Below are 23,796 nucleotides of genomic sequence, written 5' to 3'. Positions count from 1 at the left end.
CAAAATGGCGTCAAAAAAGCAGTACGTGTGGAAAAAAGTTTAGCAGAAGTAAGGAATAAGCATCTGCTGCATTTTGTCATCAGAAAAAAAAAACAGTTGAAAATCGTGAATTCCACGGTGTCTGATATCATATAACGGTTCGAAGAAAGAACATCTAACTGTTGATTGGAAATGAAGAACCAAAAGAAGCTGTTGAGCAGGTGTGCAAAACTTTCGTGCAGAATACCAAAACGTAACTCTGCAAAGTGACGTAAATGCCATTCGTAATTTAGTATGGAACAAAACTTAGAGAATAACCAATAGTTTGATGGATATCACCGGAAAATGTGACGCAATTGTCTACGTCACTTTACAATAATACGACAATAAAGAGAAGCACGGTCTCCCAACTAGACGAAAAAAAACAAAACTATTATAGGTTGTGTTATTTTGTTACAATGACTTTTATAACAACGGTTGTAAGAAGAAAAAATAACAAAAATTCTAAAAACAAAAATATAACAAGTTGAGTACAATCTTAACAAGATTATATCAAATTTTAGTAGACTAAACTTGCGAAATCATAACATAATTATAACAAGTTCTGTTGTATATTTCAGAACATATTTGTTACAATTTTTGTTATAAATCTCTTGGCTCGAATGACCATAATAACAAAAATTATCAATCCTTTTCGCGACAACACGAAAAAAACAGAAATTCTGAAATAATTTTATAAAAAAAATATAACATATACCGTCAATGTACCAGTAGCCGCTCGTGTTCCAATAGCCGCTCACCGTCTTGAAAATGATGTTTATTGGCATAAATATGTATGATTGTCTTCATCCGTATATAATTCGGCACGTATATTTTGAACATCCGTGGAAAAAAGATTGTATTTTTGCAGGGAACTTTGTTTTCTACACTCGTGAGCGGCTATTGGAACATGAGCGGCTACTGGTACACTGAGGGTATATAGATTGCAATACACGTGTTACGAAATTATGTTAAAGACAATTAAATTATAATGAATGATTTAACATATAACATTTACATCTATTTGAATAAATCAAACAAATTTTGTTATAATTTTGTTAGGGTAATTGTTCCCTTCGTTGTGGTAGTACCTAATGTTGCGGTAATGGCAATTGAGCACTTTTTCGACTGAAATGTTACCAAAAGGCATTTTTAATAGATTTAAGCATAATTATGAGATTGCACCATTTGTGTGCTTAAGATTTGCCCAAAAACCTATTTAAAAAAAATATTTTTCCTAATTTTTTTGCTGCTGTGTTCCTATTGTTGCGGTAGTGTTCCTAATGTTGCGGTATCCCATATGATTTCAATGGGATACCGCAACAATAGGAACCAAAATTAAATTTTACCTCCATAATAGGAACAGTGTGCCTAATGTTGTGGTAAGCGATTTATGATCGAAAACAGAGAGAAACGATAGTTTTTATATTTTTCCAAGCAAATTTGGATAGAAAACTACCAACTAACGTTTTGCAACCTTTCATTAGATGGTACGATCATTGTTTTTAAAATGAATTTACCTTAATACCACAACGATGGGCACACTTACCCTACTAAAAATATAACAAATGCTAAAATAATTTTATTATGGATATTTACATGGAAAAATCCTTATAAGAGAATTATATCAACTATTATTATTATTTCTAACAACAGTTGCCATAATTTTGTAATGATCTTGTTGTGCTTCTGGTTGGGCTCTCCTGAAGGGTAACGACGGTCTGACAATTTGGCATTGTTGAACAAAATTCCTACACAATCTGCTGATGAAGTTCCTAGAGAAATCCCTAGTAAAATTCCTAAAAAAAACTCTGTTGAAATCCCTAGAAGAACCCGATAAGAACATTCTAACGAAAATATAACATAATCATAACAAACCCTGATATTTAAAACTTCCTATGATATAAATTCGTTTGAAATCTTTGGTGTTTTACACAATATGATATTACTAACTCTCACTGAGACCGAACCATTATTCAAAAATGCTTAAGGTGGCGATTTTCTGAAATTCCTTTCCAAAAAAGTATGAAAAATGTATTTTGTTACTCAAATTGTTGAACCCCCCGTTAGTTAGAGCCACAACAATTTTTGCAGACCCCTCGATTTTGATCAAATTGTGGTTCATTTAAACAGTTAAAACTCGAAAGTTTCTCCAAAAACAATCTCAAAACGAAATATTGTTGAAAAGAGTACACACTCAATCCTGAATTACCTGTTCAGCACTTTTTTGACGAAAATAGAACAGCAGAACTATTTCGGTAGCTTCAGTAATCGATTTTACTGAGGCTCAGTACATCAACTGTCAAAACCGGGTGCAAAAGGTAAACAATGCAATATAGGGTGCGGGCACCGGTTTCGGCCAGTCTAAGGAAATCATTTTTTTTTATCTGTATTAACGAGATTTTTAGCCCTAGGCTAGTTCATCTCGGGGCCCACGCTTTACTTCCCTTCCGAAGGAAGAACCCACATTTAGTGAGTTTGTCGGGAGTGGGATTCGATTCCAGGTCCTCGGCGTGATAGTCAAGTGATCTAACCATCACACCAGGTCCGCTCCACCGGGAAATCATTTTTATAAAAATAATCAATAATCCAATCACGGTGTGCCAAAAACCGTTATTAACAAATAAAAATGTCCACCCAAATGGCACCCGGCATTCGAATGATTTACTATTCTAGTATCTCCTCTGAATATTTGAAAATGTTCCATCGAGGGAAACTAAAGTTTTTGTTTTTTGAAAATTTTGAGCCATTTCTGTAGGACTTTATTATATGAGTAAATATGCGCGGACGGTGTGCCTGGAGCCACTATTAACAAATAAAAATACACACCATATTGCCACCCGGCATTCGAAAGATGTACTATTTTAGCATCACCTCAGAAAATTTTAAAATATTTCATCGAGGCAAACGAAAATTTTTATTGTTTGAAGATTTTCCTCTATTTTCATAGAATTTTCTCATATATGGTAATATTGTTATAGGATGTTTCATTGGCTCTCCAAATCGTAAACAAATATTAATAAGTTTCACAAGCACCATTCCAAAGGTACAACATTTAAACAACTTCTCTGAAAATTTGACAACATTTCATTGAAACGATCGCACATTACAGTGGTTTGTAAATATATGATAAAGTATATTGAAAATGTAGTAATCTATGAAGTTATATTATTTCAATTTCTCATGTTAACCATTCCTCGCAATGAATATTTTGTAACTCATCTAAAACTTTGATTATATATCACATTTTTTGCAATACTGTTACAAAACTCAGTAGGTATTTTCAACGTGTTAATAGACAAAGCGATAGTATGCATATCTCCAATGAAATTGAATTCAAAGCTTAAAATTGTTGTTACTGATTCTCATTCAAAATACTGATGATCATTCAAATGAAATATTTCTAAATTTACGGAAAACACGTTAGTAATATGACGTATAAAAGCTGGCCTTTTAAACGTTTAATATTTAGGTTTACTACAAAAGCTTTAATAGCTTAACATTAAACCAACAATTTACAAAGCTTCCTAGGGATACCAAAACCTTGGGCTGATAATTCACTTTAACTCTCGTTTCACCATGGAACGTTTTCAAATTCACCGACAAGATACCAACATATAACGTGCTTGAAAACAAAAAAAAAAAAGAACGGGTGCCAAACTCTTAGAAAGTTTATATAATCAACGCTCACGGCGTGCCACAATTTTATTTGCATTCGAGTAGCTACTGTGGAATATTAATTAGATTCTCAAACCACGGTAATTGACATTCCTCTCGATGAAATATTGTCAAATTTTCAAAGAAGTTGCTTGAATATTGTACTTTCTGAAACTCATTACACCGTTCAACACTAGTTCGCGTTAAAGGATAAAAATAATAGTAGGGGTTTGGGACCCTAGAAACCCTAATGCGAGCATCAATTGAACACCCCATGTTCTCAATTCAAACTTCGGTCTTGAACTGTGAAGTCCCGTTTCAATATTTTTCGAAAATTTTTTCACTATGACACTTCTAGAGATCCAAAACCCTGTTTTATTCTCATCTCATAATACGAACTTTTTTAAAATTTTGTTGAACAGTCTTATGTATTATTTGATTATGATATGAAGAGCACCGTATGACAATCTTCCATTATATGAGCTTATTCTATGAAAATAGAGAAAAATCTTCAAACTGTAAAACATTTACATTTTACATTTACATTTATTTTGGAACAATCATCGAACTTCAAGGTCTACATGATTACTTAACCTAACCTAACTCTAATACAGTTAATGCAAGCGAGAACGAAATAGCCTATTCTTGAACACATTCACAGACAAATTAAAATCAAACAGATGATACACTTGATTAAAGACACTACACATGGAACGAATTGGCTCATTTCGTCCGTAAAGAGTACGGCGGAAAGGTAGGTGCAAAAAATCTCGACCCCGTAGCGGTCTTTCAACAGCATACATTCCAGTCATTGCTAAAATCTTTGGAGCATCAACTTCACATAACAAGACCTTTGCGACGAAGATAGCCTTTTGGTCATGTCGCCTTTTGAACAACGTTTCCATCCCTAAAAGCTGACAGCGATCAGCATAAGGAGGAAGTTCGTAACTATTAGTCCAAGGAAGAAATCTCAAAGCATATCTGACAAATTTGGATTGGACAGCTTCTATCCTTGTAATCCAGTTGTTAGCATGTGGGCTCCACACAACTGAGTTTGTATCCAGTATGGAGCGGACAAGTGCATAATAAAGTGCTCTCAAACAATACGGGTCGCGAAATTGGTTAGCAACACGCATGATAAACCCTAGCTTCTTATTAGCCTTTGCAATAATGTGGAGATAATGATTCTGGAAAGTCAACTTTTTGTCAAGAATTACGCCTAAGTCCCTAATTTCTGTTACTCTCGTCAATTGCTGATTATGTATGCTATACGGAAATTCAATGTCAGTTTTCTTACGACTAAAACTTATCACTGAACATTTAGAAATACTAACAATTAGAAGGTTACGAACACACCATGAAGCAAACGAGTCAAGTAAACATTGTAGCTGGTGACAGTCTTCAACAGAACGTATTTGAAGGTACAGTTTCAAATCATCCGCGTATACCAGTTTACAGCCTCGAGGGAGTAAACAACACACGTCGTTGAAGAATATTGCAAATAAGAAGGGGCCTAAATTGCTGCCTTGGGGAACTCCTGAATTGTTGCAAAAAGTATGTGATTCTGTGTCACCTATTTTAACAGATAACTTGCGGTTGCATAGATACGATTCTAGCCAAATAACAAGATCTTGCGATACTCCAAGACGATCCAGTTTGGCTAAAAGAATCCGGTGATCAATCCTATCGAATGCAGCTTTGAGGTCGGTGTACACCGCGTCGATTTGCACTTCTTCATCCATTCCAGTAATGCAAAACGATGTGAATTCAAGTAAATTGGTACTCGTAGAACGACCGGAATAGAAACCATGTTGTTCGGTTGAGATGTACGAATTCATTTTGCGGAACAGCATCTTTCCCATCAGAATCTCGAAGAGTTTAGAACCAGCGCATAGAGAAGTTATTCCACGGTAGTTCACGATGTCACGCTTATCACCTTTTTTAAACACCGGAAACATGTACGACCGTTTCCAACATTCCGGAAATTTTCGATTCCGAAGCGACAGGTTAATCAAGCTACATAGTGGTCGGCACAGTACTTCTGCACATTTTTTCAGCAACAAGGAAGGGATGCCGTCTGGTCCTGGATTCGATGAAGACTTCATTCCACAGAGAGCTTCCAAGACCTCATTAGTGGAGAATTGTAATGTACCCATAGATACAATGTGTTCAGGAACATTGAGTAGAGCGGCCTCAACTTGTTGATCCGAAGTAGTATTGGAGTTGAACACACTGGAGAAATGATCGGCGAAAAGACTGCATTTTTCTTCCGTTGAGTTAGCGCTACTTTCACCAAGGAACATGCCAGATGGAAGACCGTTTTCGCTACGTTTCTCGTTGATGAACTTCCAAAACGATTTGGGGTTTTGCTTCAGCTCAGACTGCTTTCTATCCACATATTTTGAGTACAAAAAGCGGTTGTAACGACGGTAGAGGTTACTGGATGACTCAAAATTACGTTTGGTGAATTGGTTTCGTTCTCTGGAATACCTTTTCAAGGCAGATGCACGCGCACGTTTCAGTTTGCGCAAGCGGGCGTTGCACCAGGGGGGCTTGCGACGAGGACGAGTCACAGGAACATGTTGGTCGAATACAGAGGTCACCGACTGGTTAAAAAACGCAACAGCTACGTCTATATCATCCATAGTTTCGATTCGAGCCCAATCGAAATTAGCGAGCGTCCTATTCAAAGCAGCATAATCTGCTTTGTTGAAGTTGTACAGATTTGCTTCAGCAGTATCTACAAATTCGCATGGCATAGGGATATTGAAAACTGCTTCGAGCGCTGGATGATAAAGGTCAATTGGAACATAGGGATCCACGCACTCTTGTACACTACAGTCTGTGCAAACATCCTCATTTAGGAATAAAAGATCCAGAGTCCGACCTTGAAAATTCGTAACCGTATTTAGCTGCCTCATGGTATTGAGAAACATTCCGTCAACTAGCTTGGAACTCGCGGTGGTAAAGGAGCTGTTTTCCATGTCCAAGTGTACTGCGCCTGAAGTGGTTTTCTTCCACCCAAGGAGGCGTTGATTATAGTCGCCTAGTAGAATGTGAACATCACCGAACCGCATGGCAGATGTTACTGTACTGACGGCAGACAGATGACGTTCGATCACCGACACGTCACTGGACATGTCTGGAGGTAAGTACGTAACACCAATCCAGATTCTTCTATTGGAACATTCTAAAATAACCCACAGATGCTCAATATGGTCATCGATTACCACAGGAGCAATGGCAGAATTCAGACGGCTCGCAACTGCAATGAGAACTCCTCCGCCTCGAGATTTACCAGTGCTAATAGTGCAGCGATCTTTACGGTAGACGTTGTAGTTATCACCAAAAAACTGAGCAGAATGAAAATGGTCGTTGAGCCATGTTTCGGTTAGCACAATGATGTCATGCTCTGCGTCGCAAACAGCAGTAAAGATATCGTCGGCTCTGCTTCGAAGGCTTCTGACGTTCTGGTAGTAAACACGTAGCGAGTCTCCCAGATCGTGCGCAACGCCAACGCGAGGAAGTGGTCCGTTGGGCACAGGCAATCGACGGGGTGCCTGGAATGCGTTTGAGTTTAGGCGGGGTGCAGCATCATGCCTAGCTACGGCAGGGCATATACTGTGCATCAAATTACCTGACAAAGCAGGAGTATGGACTGCTTCGGTATTTCCTGTATAGTTGCCGGTTACGGCATCATCAACTCTCACAGATGGGGAGAAGTTCTGTAAATTGCAGTGACTTAAAAAGGGTGCAGCGTCCTGCCTAGCTTCGGCAAGGCATATACTATTCTCACTATTACCTGACCGAACAGGAGTATCAACTGTTGTAGTATATCCTGAATAAGAAGCGTTGTCGTCGCATCGGTAGACTCCATTTTCATGATCGTCAACATCATTACAGCGGACGCTGTCAGGTACGGACCATGGATGAATCCCCTGGAATACGCTTTCATTTAGGGGGGGTGAAGCATCAAACCTAACTTCGGCGGAGCATATACTGTGCACTAATTTACCTGACAAAGCAGGAGTATCGACTGCTTTCAAATTTCCTGTAGAGTTCCCAACGGAATGATGAACAGCATCGTCTGACAGAGCAGGGAATTCGACTGCCTCAATATTTCCAGATCCGAATAAATCTTCATTCTTTTCGTTAACGTTCACTGATTGCTACTTCGAATAATCGACACGACTTTTCCGTTGCTCTAGCTGTCTTTGGTACACTGGACAAGTAACACTCCATGCTGCATGATTTGTATCAAGCCTCAACTTTCGATCGATATTCTTTTTGTTGCAGTTCGCACACTCCCTTGACTTCGACTGGCATTCGTTCACCAAATGATCCCCGCTACATATAGGGCACTTCGGAGTTACCGACTTGCAATCTTTGCTCTTGTGGTTGAAGGCACAACAATTGTAACATCGCGTCACATTTAGACCGTCAAACACTCGACATCGATCCCATCCACAGTTCAATTTTTCCTCCAACATCACTTTATTGAACGTTTCGGCATCAAGCTCAATAATTGCACTTATACTGTTGAACTGTAACTTTTGATTACAGTATGTCTTACACAGTCTGAAATGCTTAAGGTTCACGAAAGCTTCATTTTGATCCACCAATGTTTCTTTAAGTTCTTGCTCGTCCATTTCATCACTCATTCCAATTAACTTGATCGTTGGCTTAAGGCTCTCACGGACATTTACTTCATACAAACCACCCATGTTTTTCTCAACATTTTCTTTCAACAATAAGACGCTTTTCTCATCTTTCAACGCAATCACTGCTTCACCAGCTTTGCCACTCGCGACCCGTTTCACATTCAGATGCCTGGCATCCACTTTCTTCCTAAGCTCTGCTCGGACGTCTTCCACTTGAACACCTGGCTTAGGCTTAATAACAACAACAGGGTCCGGCTTTCTTTTCGGAATTTCACTCATCGGTTTTTCAAGCACTCTTTGTTCTGGACGTATTTTCACTACCTCAGCATACGAAGATTTTGGCGTTTCATCAACTTCATTTTGATTTTCACATTCATCAATTTTTCTCCGTTTCGCAGACGAACGAGTGACCATACGACGAGGCTTTTCATTTTTTTCAGCAATCACAATGTTCCGCTTATTTGCTCGAGCAATTTCTTCACAAACCACCTTCTGAACAACTTTTTCGAGATTCTTCACAACTTCCGCTACGCCCGCAAAATCATCCAATTTTTTCGCAATTTCATCCAGTCGTTTTTCACAGTGTCTATCGTCAAACTCGGCGAGACTCAAGCACGCATCGCATACAAACACAGCATTTTTTATCTTTTGCAGTAGTGCTATCTCCACATTTGTCGCGCCAGGTAGACAATGAACGTGGATAGACAGCTTGCATCGACCAAAGCATTCGACACAGTCGTTCCGATCATCAATAGGCAAAGCACATTGAGCACACGGTTGGCCACAGCAGCCGTGCTCATTGTCTTCACTATCCATCTCCTCGGGCATTTAGCCCAGGCAAAAAAATAACGAGCACAACAAGAGAACTTAGCTTCGATGACACGCCGATTAAAACACAAAATTTAGACAAATCCACTTCACAAATTAATTGGACTGTACTACTATTTTGATCACACAATGTTCGCACGTCACATCAACAGTATTGGAATTAAACAACGCGAGGTTTACACACAAAAAACATTAAATTTTTGATCAGCAATTAGTATGCGACTAATCACACCGTCAGCACAGTAAAAACTTTGGTGTCCCTCGATAAAATATTTTCAAATTTCCGGAGGAGATACTTGAATAGTATATCTTTCGAATGCTGGGTGTTAGTTTGTAGTACATTTTTAATTGTTAATAGCGGTATCAGGCACATCGTGCCTGTATATTTACTCATATAAGAAAATCCTATAGAAATGGCTCAAAATCTTCAAATAACTAAAACTGTAATTTCCCCCGATGAAACATTTTCAAATTTTCAGAGGATATACTAGTATAGTGTATCTTTCAAATGCCGGGTGCCATTTGGGTGGACATTTTTATTTGTTAATAACGGTTTTTGGCATACCGTGCCAATGAAAACTACCAATATGTCAAATGAAAGGTTTTGTTCTACACTTTATTAGAAAAATGCAAAAATCAAGCTTGATTTTTGTATTAAAGGTGGCACTGGCCAAAATAGAAGCATGGTTTCTGTTTTGGCCAGTCACGTGTATTTCTTATGGGAGTGGCCAAATTAGAAGCACCCTGGCCAGATATATAGGCTAGATATATGGGAGCTGATTTTTCAAGGATTTTTTTTTCTTCCAGTTTTTAATCAAAATGTATGGTTTTCACAGCTGTAATCATCATATTATATTAGAATCAACAGGCTGAATACCGCACTATGGCCAAAATTCCGGGCTGGCCAAAACTGAAGCTTCTACCCTAGCTGTATTCAGCTGTTCTATTTTCGTCAAAAAAATACCGAACACGATATTCCAAATTAAGTGTGTAGAGCTACTATTTACAGTTATAAAAAGTTGGGTCGGCCATATTGATTTCGGTTGCCATCTTGGATTTTTATATCAAAACCATGTTGGCTACCACCGATTTTTTTAAATTTTTGCTTCAATTGAAAGCTAAGGCATTTATATACAACTACACAACATATCAAACAATTATATATGTCGTTTTTTCTTATTTCAAAAGTTATCTGCCGTTTTGTAAATATCCATCAATTTGAGTAACCAAATGTATTTTCCGTACTTTTTCAGCAAGGACATTCAGAAAATCGTCAACTTATTTTTAAAGACAATGTGTAAATAATGGGCCGGTCTCAGCGAGATTTACTTATATACAATTATATCACAGTATGCTGTATGATAATCTTGATGAGAGTACTAGGGAAACACGTCTGCTCTCTCTGAACAAATAATTAGGAATGACTTTATTATACTAGGTTTATAATCTATACAATAGTCATGGCTTGCTTCTTCCGTTGCTTCTCTTCACTCCTCCTCAACGCGAAGTCCAAGCTTGCTCCGGAAATATTCGAGCTTGATCCGTCCTAGCGGCTTGGTCAGAACATCAGCCACCATCTCGTTTGTCGGAATGTAGACAACTTGAATCGCTCCGTTCCGATAAAGTTCCTTTATGAAATGGTATCGAGTGTCCACGTGTTTTGATCGTTGGTGAACGGAATCTTGCTTCAACTGCTTGATACAGCTTTGGCTGTCTTCTCCAATTGTAACTGCGTATTTGATCTCCTCGCCGATCGACTTGAACAGCTTCAATATCCAGAGAAGTTCCTGGCAACTTTCCGCTAGGGATATGTATTCCGCTTCTGTACTTGAAAGTGCCACACATGACTGCTTCCGTGCTGCCCAGGCAATGGGTGCTCCACCGAGTTGGAAGATAAAACCAGTGTTCGATTTCCTGTCACTTGCGTTTCCAGCCCAGTCTGCGTCTGCGAAACCAGTCAGCTCATCGTCATGGCTCTCCAATCGCAACTTCAGTTTGGATGTCGTGCTCAAATACCGTAATGTCCTTTTTGCTTCGTTCCAGTCTTCGGCTGTAGGGCAACTCACCTTTCTTTCGAGAATCGATGCCGAAATAGCGATGTCAGGCCGACTATTGCCTGCGATATACAGCAGACCACCAACTAAGCTTTGGTACTTTTCCTTGCTCGAAAGTGGTTTACTCTCCTCCTTCTGCTGGATGAAGCCAGGTTCCATTGGCACTTTTGATGGTTTTGCGTCTTCCAAACCGAAGCGAGTCACTAACTTCTTGATGTAGGTTTCCTGGCTCAAGGAATAGCCTTCCGCCGTGCGTTCAATTTGGATTCCGAGAAAATGTTTCACGTCTCCAAGTACCGTCAGGGAAAAACATCCTTCCAGATACGCCACCAGACTGTTGTACTCCTCCAGGTTCGGGGTAATCACCAGCATATCGTCCACATATAAAAGAATATAGCTATATTTACCATCCTTTAGTCGCACATACAAGCAAGGGTCAGCATTTGATGGTTTGAATCCGATCCGGCGAAAAACAGAATCGATCTTCTTGTTCCACATTCTTGCTGATTGCTTGAGTCCATACAAACTTTTCTTCAGGCAACACACTTTTCCAGCATCCGTCTCAAAGCCGGGGGGTTCCTGCATGAAAATCGTCTCATCCAATTCACCATATAAGTACGCCGTCTTGACGTCGATGTGCTTCACCAGTAAGTTCCGCTTCCCAGCAACAGTCAACAGTAGCCTCAAGGTGACCTGCTTCGCGACGGGTGCGAACACTTCATCGTAGTCACATCCGTATTTTTGGGTGAATCCTTGTGCCACCAGTCGAGCTTTGTAGCGCACCACTTCTCCTCGATCGTTTTCCTTCGTCTTGAAAATCCACTTACATCCTACCGCTCGCTTTCCGGCTGGTAGATCGGTCATTATCCACGTCATGTTGCTTTTCAGCGACTCCATTTCTTCTTCCATCGCAGCCTTCCATTTGTCCCAATGCAAACTGCTCTTGGCTTCAGCAACGGTACGCGGGTCTCGCAACTGTGCTGCAAGGGCCACATCATGATAACGGGGAGGTGGAACGCCCTTATTGTTCCTAAGCGAACGTCTGACTTCACTTACATTCTCGATCGTGCTCTCCAGCTCCTCCTGAATCTCGTCCTGAATTTCCATAGGATTTTCTTCCACGATGGTTTCATCTTCCGTCAGGATTGTACTGTTTCCGCTTGCAGGGTCGAAAAATTCATCATCCGCATCCGAAATAACGCTCTGATTTTCATCTTCAAATTCTCCTGCAGTTTCTCGATCCTTCGGTCCCGAATTCTGCGCTTCGCTGAACTGGTATTCAACCACCGCTTCATCGTCATCATCAGTAATCGTGTCATCCGGAACGAATCGTACATCTCGGCTTACCACAAGCTTATGGGTCTTCGGATCGATCAAACGGTATCCTTTGTGATTGTCCGAGTATCCAACAAAGATCAACTTCATCGCCTTCGGTTCTAACTTCGTCCTCTTTTCCTTCGGAATATGAGCAAACGCCGGAGTTCCAAATACTTGCAGATGAGCCAAATCCGGTTTTTCTTCATTCCACAGCTCGCTCGGTGTTTGACTTACCGCAGCCGTCGGGAGTAGATTTTGCAGGCGATTCGCTGTATTTATTGCCTCCGCCCAGGACTTGTATGGTAGCTTCGCATCCAGGATCATACACCGTGCCATCTCGACCAACGATCGATTCTTGCGTTCTGCAACACCGTTTTGTTCTGGTGTATACACCGTCGTGAATTGCTGCTGGATTCCTTCAGATTCGCAAAATGACTTCATCTCGACGCTCTTGAATTCTCCTCCTTGATCCGACCGTAGGATTTTCGGCTTCCTTCCAAAACGATTTTCCACGGCTCTCACGAATTTCTTGAAGCATCCAGGAACTTCTGACTTTTGCTTCAGAAAAAATACCGTCGTGTATCTGCTATAGTCATCTATCAGCGTCAGGAAATACCGACGTCCACCAGGAGTCCTCGTATTCATCGGTCCGCAAACGTCGCTATGAATTAGGTCCAGAACTGCCTTCGATCTGCGCTTTGCCTTCTTGGGAAACGGCAACCTCGTCATCTTCCCTTCGATACAGCATTCACACGAACCGCTTTGCACACCGCATTCACTGATCTTGATACCGGTTGCAAGTTCCAACTTCTCCAGCTTCACAATCGCCTCGTTGTCGCGATGTCCTAACTTTCGATGCCAACCATGAACACAGTCGGATTGCTGACATACCTTCATCGCTTGAACCGCGACATTGATGTTGTCGACGTAATACAGTCCACCGCGCGCCGTTGCCGTTGCCGCCACAAATCCACCTTTCTCGATGGTACACTTGTTTGTTTCGAAGATGACCTTACCTCCTTTGCTTGTAAGCTTCAGTACTGACAACAGATTGACGTCCAGGTCCGGCATGAACAAGGTCTCGCTCAGCTTCAGTGAATTCTTCTCACCATGGTCATCCAACGTTTCCAACAGGCATGTTCCAGCACCTCTTGACATGATATGCTTTCCATCCGCAAGCGTGACTTCGACGACGACGCCCGGGTCCATGGTTAAAAACTTGGATTCTTCGTTGCACATGTGGCAAGACGCTCCGGAATCAATGATCCACTCCGATCTTGGTTGTCTTCCATCGGCTTGTGGTCTTGATAGAAACGCAAATTCTCCTTTGGACTTCTCCGCAACCTTTGCTTTCTGGCGATTTCTGTGCTTGGGAGTTACCTTCTCTGCTTCTTCTGCGTCCCGCTGCTCCATCCACTGGCGACAATCCTTGCGTTTGTGCCCAGGTTTCTGGCAGAAGTGACACAAAATTGGCTTCTTCTTGAACTCCGTTCTCAGCGCTAACTCCGCTCCGTTAGAGTTTCTCCGCCGAGCTACTTCATCAACCAGCTTACCTCGCACGAACTCCATCGTCAGATCGGTATCCGGACGTCCCTCCAGTGCTGTGACGAGCGTTGAAAAAGAATCGGGTAGACTGCTGAGCACGATGTTGACCTTCAGATCCTTGTCGAGCTCTTGACCAGCGATCGCGAGTTTCTCGAAATGATCCTCCATCCGGCTAACGTACGCTCCAATGTCTTCACCGTCAACGTATTCCATCCGCATCACCTTCCTGAGGATAGTGGTTTTGCTGGTACGTCCCTGCTTCTCGTGAGCACTCCGGATCGACTCCCATGCTTCCTTGGCGGTTTTGGTTTTCTTGATGAGGCTGTACTGGGTAGACTCGACAAGAAGCCCAATCGTGGCCCTTGCCCGTTTGTCTCCGTCGTCCCACTCCGCAAGATCCGCTTCGTTGCCTTGAGTAGTCGCTGTACCAAGTCGCTCCACAGGTCGGACTCCAGGATCCACGTACCTCCAAAGCTTCTCTCGAACCAGCAAAAGCTCCACTTCAAACTTCCAGTCCGAGTAATTGACGTCGTTGAGTTTCTTGACTCCAACTTTCTCCATTTTCTTTGTTTAACGTTTTGTCAAAAATTTTCCAAAGTTCAGTGCAGACTTGATGCACTCAGGCCCATAACCTGATGAGAGTACTAGGGAAACACGTCTGCTCTCTCTGAACAAATAATTAGGAATGACTTTATTATACTAGGTTTATAATCTACACAATAGTCATGGCTTGCTTCTTCCGTTGCTTCTCTTCAAATCTATAGTAATATATTTTAGTTTTGATTCTTTAATCCGAAAATGTGTTAAATTATAATAGAAACTAGTTATATAGAAGCATAAGTAGTTTGTAGTTTGTAATGTTGTATGATAACTACATGGATGACGAAATTCCTTACTAGAATTCCTAAAGGAACTTCTGGATGAATACTTCAACAAATTCTAGAGAAGTACCTGAGAAACTCTCTTCAGCAATTGCTAGACTAGAAGAATTAGGTATTGGAACATTTTTTCTGTGATAATTTATGAAAAATCTTTCAAGAAGTATCAGACGCTGGATAAATTTCTGGGATCTCAAGTGAAGGAATCGATTCTGAAGTTTTTACAAATTAGAATATTAAAGCGTTTTGAACAGCTTTTCCGAAGAGTATATTTTCGTGTTATTTTGAGAATAGCACAAGCATAACAAAATTTATTAAAAAAAACTGTTCTCAATAAGGCGTTGGGTCATCTGTTCTTACGCTGCGCGGATAAGGGTTAATTTAAACATTTGTATAAGTTCAAATAAGCTGTACTGTAATGAACTACTTCATTTTGTCAATATTTTTTTTCGTGGAACTTCTCCAATTTCTCTAACACCATTCATCGAAACGTAGATAGGGTATGTGTGCCATCAGTAATCTCACGCTCCTATGTTCATTCTATTCGAAAACCAGCAATTACGGCACCGATTGGTTCCACTCCTTTTGTTTTCATGGGTGCTCACTTCTAACGAAAAATACAAAAAAAAAACAAAAATAAGAAACAAAACAAACAGCGCTTCAATCCTTTGTTTTTCGTAGGATGAAAATGGGAGCCACATGCTTAATAAGGGAACCAAAACCCTATTTAATATTTGCAAAAGGCAGATGCTAAAAAAACTCAGATTTCCAAACTCTTTCTGGGATGACTCAATCAACCAATCAACCATTCTGACTTTGATAATCTAATTTGTCGTTGTTTGCTTCAAAATTATATTCATCCCTCAACCCTCTGAAGTTGAAATAGGTACTTCGTTTGCTACCATTTGACCGGAATTCAATTATAATGTCCTTTAGGAAGAAATAACCTTTTTCCCCAGAATGGGGATTAGTGCCGACGAAAATAAAAACTCAAAGCAACAGCCGCACTACTGAATCCAAATGTCGGATTAGAAACACACTTCTTCCACTTTTGGTCCCATCCGAATAACTTAATCCCGAAAGGCTGAATAAATTTACCCATCCAACGTGGAAACAAAGTCTCTGTCATCGCCATCCTTATACCGTCCGTGTCGTCGACTTCTTCCTCCTGTCCCAAAATGGGTCGAGATTTTGAATGCTAATAAAATGCCAAATTCCCATTCACCCTACTACCTCTACTATATCTCTCACTCTTTTTCCGGGGGTTGATACAAGCTTTAAAAACCATCATCGCTTCCATTGACTCCCTTATGAATGGTGCCGAGCCGATCTCCCATTATTGTGTATCTGCGTGTCTCGGAAAAACTTAACAAAAGCGAGGCTTAAAATTCAGAATTATATCAACCGCACAAAAGTGGAAATCCATTCGGGCCGCGGACCCGGACCCAGATGGACGCTTATTCGGTTGATTGGCGCAAGGATTTCAGCCAAAACATAAAAGGGGACCGTCCGGCCTCGTTCTACCTACCTCTTCCACGTTGGATCCAATCGTCGGACTAGTGTGTACAACTTCATTCATCAGAAACTGGTAGAGGATGGTGGTTTTGCCGGCGTTATCTAGGCCGACCATCACTAGTTTGTGTTCTGGAAACGAGGGGGAGATGCGAGAAGAAAAGAAATCTGTTAGAATAATGATAAAACCGCATGGAAATCGACTATTGCCGTAGTAACGATGCATTATTATTATTTCTTTATTATATAGTTTTTCAGCCCACGGCTGGTACAAATTTTGCGAGTAACGATCTACAAGTGCATCGATATCACAGCGTTGTAAATAACAGTTGAAAAATTGGTTTAACATTGCCGAAGTGAAATAATTTAAAATAGTTAGGTATATAGGTATTTGAAACGTTTTCTAAAATCATCTAAATCCACCATAACGTGGAATCATTTTCGGTAATCATCATTGATATTTATGTTAGAGGGGAAGAATGAAAGCCAAAACGACAACAGAAGGCAAGAGGGATTTCTGGTGGCACGCGACCACCGTTTGTCGATGATAAGATCGTTTAAGTGGTTCTCCTCGTCCTTTTTTGTTGCCGAATGGTGAACGAAGGTTTTCGGCCAACATAAATGCTAGTGACATATCTTCAAGAGGAATCACAAGTAGCAGTTTAGCAACGCATTTACATTATGACCCAATTTGGGATGGATGGTTTGGTTTGTACTATGCCAGATATGCTTTACAAAGGACTTTCGGTACGGTTTGAAGTATATCTCTAGTGATTTAACGCAATTCCCATCGAAGCACAATTAAAGGTCGTAATCACGCTTTAAATTAAGGCATTTGTAAAAACTTTGAATCAAACCATTCGTGACTTATCTTTTCGTGATTGCAAAACTATGTGTTGGAGAGTAGAAATTTCAAATTACAACATTACCAATGCAAACAAAAGAAAAACAGATGGTTCCAAAAAAAAGATTCGAAAAACCGTTCAAATAAAAAGTTTTCCCAAATAAATCTTAGCTTAGCTTAACTTAGACTGACTTTATATGTCAATGATTACTCCTCCGTGATTGATCTGATCTGGTATGAATTGCACTGAGATCTAACTGAATAAGGGCTGGGACACTCAACTTACATATTCTCAAAGTGTAATTTAAGCGGCTCAGAAATTTTGGATCAATATAGGCGCCGGCCAAGTCCTTACAATCAGTTGAGAAAGGAAAGGAATATTAGAGTGTGATGGTTGTCGCTACTAGAGACCGAGAGCACTCTGCGTCCCCACAACCACCACGGATGGGGAATTTCGATAGTAGGGTTGGAGTCACCTTTGATCGATAATGCGATTCATGGATAGGGGATATATTTAGATGAAAGCACAGCTCGCTTGATTGAATAACTTGTAGGCGTTATTTGACACTGTGCAGTGAAAACTGGAAGGTAGGGAAACGGCTTTTTCAACCGGGTTTTGTTCTAGCGATGGCTGTGAACTTATGAATACACATGAGTTGTATATGTAGATAAGAGAAAGTGAGAAAGTAGATAGAAAGGTACAAAGAAGGAGGAAAAGGACGGGCCAGGGATTGAACCCAGGGCCTTCTGCATACGAATCAGAAGCGGTAGCCACTGGACCACCAAGCCAGTTAAAAAAAACTTCCCCAAAAAATCCACGAAAAATTAAATGAGCACTGATGTCAGGGGTTTTTTAATTATCTATAAACAATGTTATTGCAGAGTGAAACGCGTGTGGTTTAGATAAAGGTTACACAAGAATGAAAATTTTATTTCTTACTGTAGCGGCACGGATTATCACCGACTACTTAGATTGCTTATTCTAATACTCCTCCCTAATCCGAGACGCCTAGAAGTTCACAAAATATCCGCTGTTTTTGAACTGCTAATGGCTTCGTGAATCCGTCGGCTGGTTGTTCCGTCGTCGGAATGTACCGTAGCTGCGCTACTCCTTGTTGTAGGCTATCATGCACAAAGTGGTAGCGGATGTTTACGTGCTTCGTACGAGGGTTGTAGGAACCGTTATTTGCGATGCTGATTGCCGACTGGTTATCGCAGTTTATCGGCACCGAACGATCCTCAAACAGCTGCGAACGTAGGTTGTTCCACCACATCGCCTCCTGAATGGTTCTAGACAGAGCCATGTACTCCGCCTCACAGGATGACAGGGCGACGGTTGGCTGTTTCTTCACGTTCCATGATATGGCTCCACCTTGTAACGTGAACACGTAACCCGTCGTCGACTTTCGGTTGTCGGGATCTCCTCCCCAATCGGCATCGCTAAAACCAACAAGTTGCCGGGGCCAGTGGCGTAGTTGGTCACACGTTCGCTTCATATGCGGATGGTCATGGGTTTGATTCCCAGCCCCGGCACTTGCAATTTTTCGTCAGTTGCTCTTCATCGAGAGCGGTTGACACTGACCGTCTTCTGAGCCCCATGGCTCAAACGGACCCGGATACCTGGACATCGGCGAATTGCTATTCATAATGGACCCCCAATCGGACTGGAAAGGAACAACGGCCACCTATCATCCTTGTGCTCATCATTCTACCATGTAGAGTAGAAAAGTGAAAGCAGCCAGAGGCGTCTCGTGACCAGAAGACTGACCTGTTCTACAGATTACAATTTTACTAAATGAAAACACATTAGAGTTATTTGATACTATACTTGCTAGTTTTTTATTGGTTTTAGTATTGTGATTTTTAACATAAGCTGATTTTTATCTTCTTGTTTGTTAACCATTTTCTGAAAAATATCTTCCGCATTTTCATCACAAATAATAATGCGATTCGCATTCTGATGCGCCTTAGAGCGACTTCCGAAGTTTGGTATCTCACATTCTCACATAAACTTTGAGAAAAATCCATTTTCGGTGGAAGCCATTTTCTAACGTTCTTCACACACCGACGATACTGTTTTTTTTTCAATCATGTCCAACATGCTCTCTTTTTCCGCAAATGTTCGAAATTTCCACTTCCATAAAATGTTATAGCTCGTATCATGGCTTCGAAGTTTAAATTTGAAAACCGTAGCTAACGAGCTAGAGCACATTCGGCACCCCCAGCTCCGAAATCGTGCTCGCGCTGGATGTAATGCATAACAAGCGCGCACGACATTGGGTGTGCCAAAATGTGCTCTAGCTGCGCAAGTTGTTCTCAGCCTATGTAGAACGATAAACCGAGAAGCCACAATCCGAGCTTTCATTCATTTCTGGTTTTGCTACACACATGTAAACATTCCACTGAAGAAGCTCTTTGCGTTTAGTTGTGTGCCTTTGGTATCTCTAAAGAGTATACCAGCAGCATGCTAACAATCATTTACACACATTTGAGAACCTGATCGGCAAGCATAGCTGGCTAAGTATTTAAATACTGTGCAATCAATGTTCGTTATTCCTTTTTTTTTTGTAGATATTGTTAAATAATTCTTTAATTCCCAACAACGATATAACATACATTTTTTAGCACTCTAAAACTGTAAATTTTCAACATGACTTCAAAGACTTTAATCGATTGCGCTTAGCGTGCGTGTACGCTTGAGTGAGAAGCAGGCGGCAAAGAAACGTTGACAACGCTGCTGCTGGTTCTAGACGAGTAGGGAACGTATGAGCGACAGAGTAAAGTGAAATGAATTCGAATGAACACTGCCATTCGGAGGCAAACAAGTGAGGAAACTGCTGGTTTGGGAACAGTATCCATCGTTCGCATGAATCGGGGAACCGGTGGCATGTAGTTTCGAAGAGTCGAGCAAGAGAGAGCTGCGCAAGGCTGGCTCTCGCGTGCTCTTGTTATATGGTTTCTGCCGGTTGACGTCTTGGAGTTGTCTTTCGTTCTTCATAAACCGGGAACGATGTTTGCGCCTTGTGTGCAAGTTGTTATGGGGTGTGTGCGATGGGTGTTTAAAATTTAGTTTATTTTTTTTGTTATTACGGGCTACGTGACTAAAACTGGACAGCAAACACACTTTGTGATGGTGTAAGCTTCAAGCTAAAATTTCATTTTATTAATGGACATAATCATTACAAATAAATGGGTCAACTCACGATTTTAGTGTACGTATTCTACACTAAGAGGGAATCGTATCGGTAGCGTGTCCGCAAATGTGTTTACAACTAAAAATATAACAATCAATTTCATGGTTCATAAGCATTCGATCTACTACTTACAATAGTTTTCAATTCTAAACACTCGGTTAAGGTATAAATTCACAAATTAGCAATAACGTAGGTTAAACGATAGTATAATATTTTCAATAATTCGAAATGCACAGCTGCGTCTCATAAGGAGAAAAACAATATTATGATGACTTGCATGTATCGTCTAGCATTCCCTATTTTCGGCCTTTTGACACTTCCTCTAGTGTGCTGTCACGCTTGACAAGTTGGTCCAGTGCGGCCAACGGACAAATAACTGCTTCTTTGCAGGCGGCGTCGCTTTACCGAAGAGTGTTGTCGTCACATTCCCCCGCCCGTGAACCTAGGTGATGTTCCGGATCCTCCTAAAGTCTCGTAGGTTCACCTTCTTTCTCGACGTCTAACACCGCTAACCTCGTGGCAGGTCGCCGCACTATTCCGTTCGACGTTCGTACCATAGCTTGACGAACCCTTCCATCGCCACCAACAAATACTTGCTCCACTCGTCCCCTAGTCCATTGAGCTCTTCCAGGTCCGTTCACGATAAGGACCAGGTCTCCTTCCACCAAGTCCTTAGTTTCCTCGAACCACTTGCTCCGGCGTGTTATAACTGGCAGATATTCCTTTATCCACCTTTTCCAAAACTCCCACACGATATGCTGAGCCATTTTCCAACTGTTACGCAGAGAAGCGTATCCAGTGATTTCTGTTGGTTCGATTTTGTTTCCTGTAGAGCTGCCCAAAAGGAAATGATTGGGAGTAAGTGACTCTTGGTCTGCTGACTCCAACGGGATGTACGTAAGCGGTCTAGAGTTCACTAAAGCTTCAGCCTCGTAGATTATAGTTTCTAGCGTTTCATCGTTCGGTTTATGAGGATGATCCAGGGCCGAACCGATTGCTGTTTTTACTGATCTGACTAAGCGCTCCCACACACCACCCATGTGCGGAGTAGCAGGGGGAATGAATTTCCATTTTGTTGTAGTACTCGTAAAGGTGGACGCTATTTCTTCGTTTCGAGCAGCTATCTCTTCCAGCACTGCCGTAATTCTGCAAAGTGACGTAAGCGACATTGATAGTTTTTGCACATTTTTTGGTTATTATCCATTCAACTCTTGCTTATTCTCTATGTTTCTTTCCATAGATGATAGATTACGACTAGATCTTGCATTCTTATACAGCGGGTATACCATAGTGTTATTTTTACACCAGATATTATATATAATATACCAAAAAATATCGACATTTTGAATGGCGCTTACGTCACTTTGCAGAATTACGGCAGAGCAGTTGTTTGCTGGCACCTTGGAAGCAAGTACCATTATCCGAAAAGAACACAGCAGGCGAACCACGGCGAGATACGAATCTTCGGATGGCCATGATGCACGATTCCGTGGATAAACTATGCACTACCTCCATATGCACGGCTCGGATTGATAGGCATGTGAAAAGCGCGATCCAACGCTTTGCCTGACTTCGGCCCACCTTGACAAACACCGGTCCAAAATAGTCCAAACCAACATACGTGAAGGGTCTCACAAACGGTTCTAATGGCTCCTGGGGAAGAGGAGCCATTACCGGTGGTTTTGGGACAGCCTTGTAGATACGACACCATGTGCAGCCTCTCGCAACTTGTTGCACAAGAGATCTCATGTTTGCTATTTCAAAATGCTGTCTTAGCTCATTAATAACTGTTTCTCGATTTGCATGGCGATACAGATAGTGAAACCATCGTACGATCAAAGAAGTTACTGGATGTTTCTTAGGCAGTATCACTGGATATCTTGCTTGGAACGGTAAATATTTCGCCGCTCCTATGCGGCCTCGCATACGCAGTATTCCTTGACTATCCATGTACGGCCAAATCTTGTAGAGTGAGCTCGATTTTGAAACAGCAGAGTGTTTTGCATCTGGTTCGCCCTGTGTTTTTACCAATACAGATCGCTCCTCTGCGAAGGCTTCCTGTTGTACCACTTTCCACAGTAGAATTTCCGCTTTTGATAGCTCTTCTTGGGTAAGTGTATCTCGGTTGAAGTCCCGCGCAACATTTCTTCGACGCAATCTATCTATGAAGCGTATGACGTACGCCATCGTTCGTTGAAGCCTTGTCCAATTGCTGAATCTGGAATAATCCATAGGCGGTTCATGGTTCCAATGAATTTGAACACGTCGAAGTTCTTCAAGGGTTGTGGTTGTGGAGCGTTGTGTTGGCCATGTCATTTCGTCCAGGCGTAGAAATTCAGGACCTTTCAACCAGCAGCTATCCGAGTCTAGATTAGGTCCGTTCTTCCACTTCGTTGCATCGTCGGAAACGTTTAGTTTGGATTGTACCCATTTCCATTCCTGTGGCTTGCTCAAGGTTAGGATTTCGCCTATCCGTACTGATACAAACTTGTGAAACCTTCGATGATCGAACCGGATCCATGCCAGCACAGTGGTGGAGTCGCTCCAGAAGAATCGTTTGGATACCGGAAGCGAATGGTATTCAAGAATTGCCGCGACGAATCTTGCTCCCAGAACTGCAGCCTTTAACTCTAGCCGTGGAGTGGACAATGTTTTTAAAGGGGCGACCTTACTTTTGGCTCCGACCAGTACTGTTTGAACGTGACCCTCATGCACTAGCCGAAAATATACAGCACAAGAGTAAGCTATATCGCTAGCATCAACAAAGGTGTGAACTTGTAGATCTTCGATGTTGGGTGGAAATGGCGCGAAGTAGCACCGGGGAATGTTCAGTTCGTTGAGCTTCGGGAAGAGTGTTACCCACTGGCGCCATTTTTGATTGAGGTCTGCATTGATAGGCTCATCCCATCCAGTTCCAGCAGCCCAAGTTCCCTGAATAATTGCTTTTCCATGGACGAGAAAGTGGGAAACGAGTCCTAGTGGGTCGAAAAGGCTCATTACGACTTTCAAAACTTCCCTTTTTGTAGGAATGTGTGCTTCATCGATTATTGAGAGTATATCGTCCCGCAAATTGAAAGAATAAGAGAAGCAATCGTTTGTGGGATTCCATGACATCCCAAGTACGGACTCCCTAGTGACACTGCTTTCCAACATCAGGTTCTTCGGTTCGTCGGCAGTAGGTTCACCTATTTTGCGGAGAAATTCAATGGAGTTGGAGCGGAAACGGCATATTTCGAATCCTCCTCGCGAATGGACCAATGTCACTTCCTGTGCTACAGTTGCAGCTTC

The 23,796-nt window shown here is 41.4% G+C and overlaps 1 protein-coding gene across 1 annotated transcript in view; it reads right to left on the bottom strand.

The window, feature by feature from the left end:
- LOC115267804 (ADP-ribosylation factor-like protein 5B) overlaps window positions 1-16,711 on the bottom strand; it is a 34,307-nt gene extending 17,596 nt beyond the window's left edge. The window contains exon 1 of the mRNA XM_062855564.1: window positions 16,487-16,711. Within this exon, the coding sequence (XP_062711548.1) occupies window positions 16,487-16,696 (210 nt within the window). The 5' untranslated portion in view covers window positions 16,697-16,711. The remainder of the gene's footprint in view (window positions 1-16,486) is intronic.
- Window positions 16,712-23,796: the final 7,085 nt, after the last annotated feature.

Source organism: Aedes albopictus, chromosome 3, assembly GCF_035046485.1.
Source record: "Aedes albopictus strain Foshan chromosome 3, AalbF5, whole genome shotgun sequence".
NCBI lineage: Eukaryota > Metazoa > Arthropoda > Insecta > Diptera > Culicidae > Aedes > Aedes albopictus.
The sequence above is the reverse complement of the archived record's forward strand: the minus strand, read 5'-3'. Positions and strand labels throughout refer to the sequence as shown.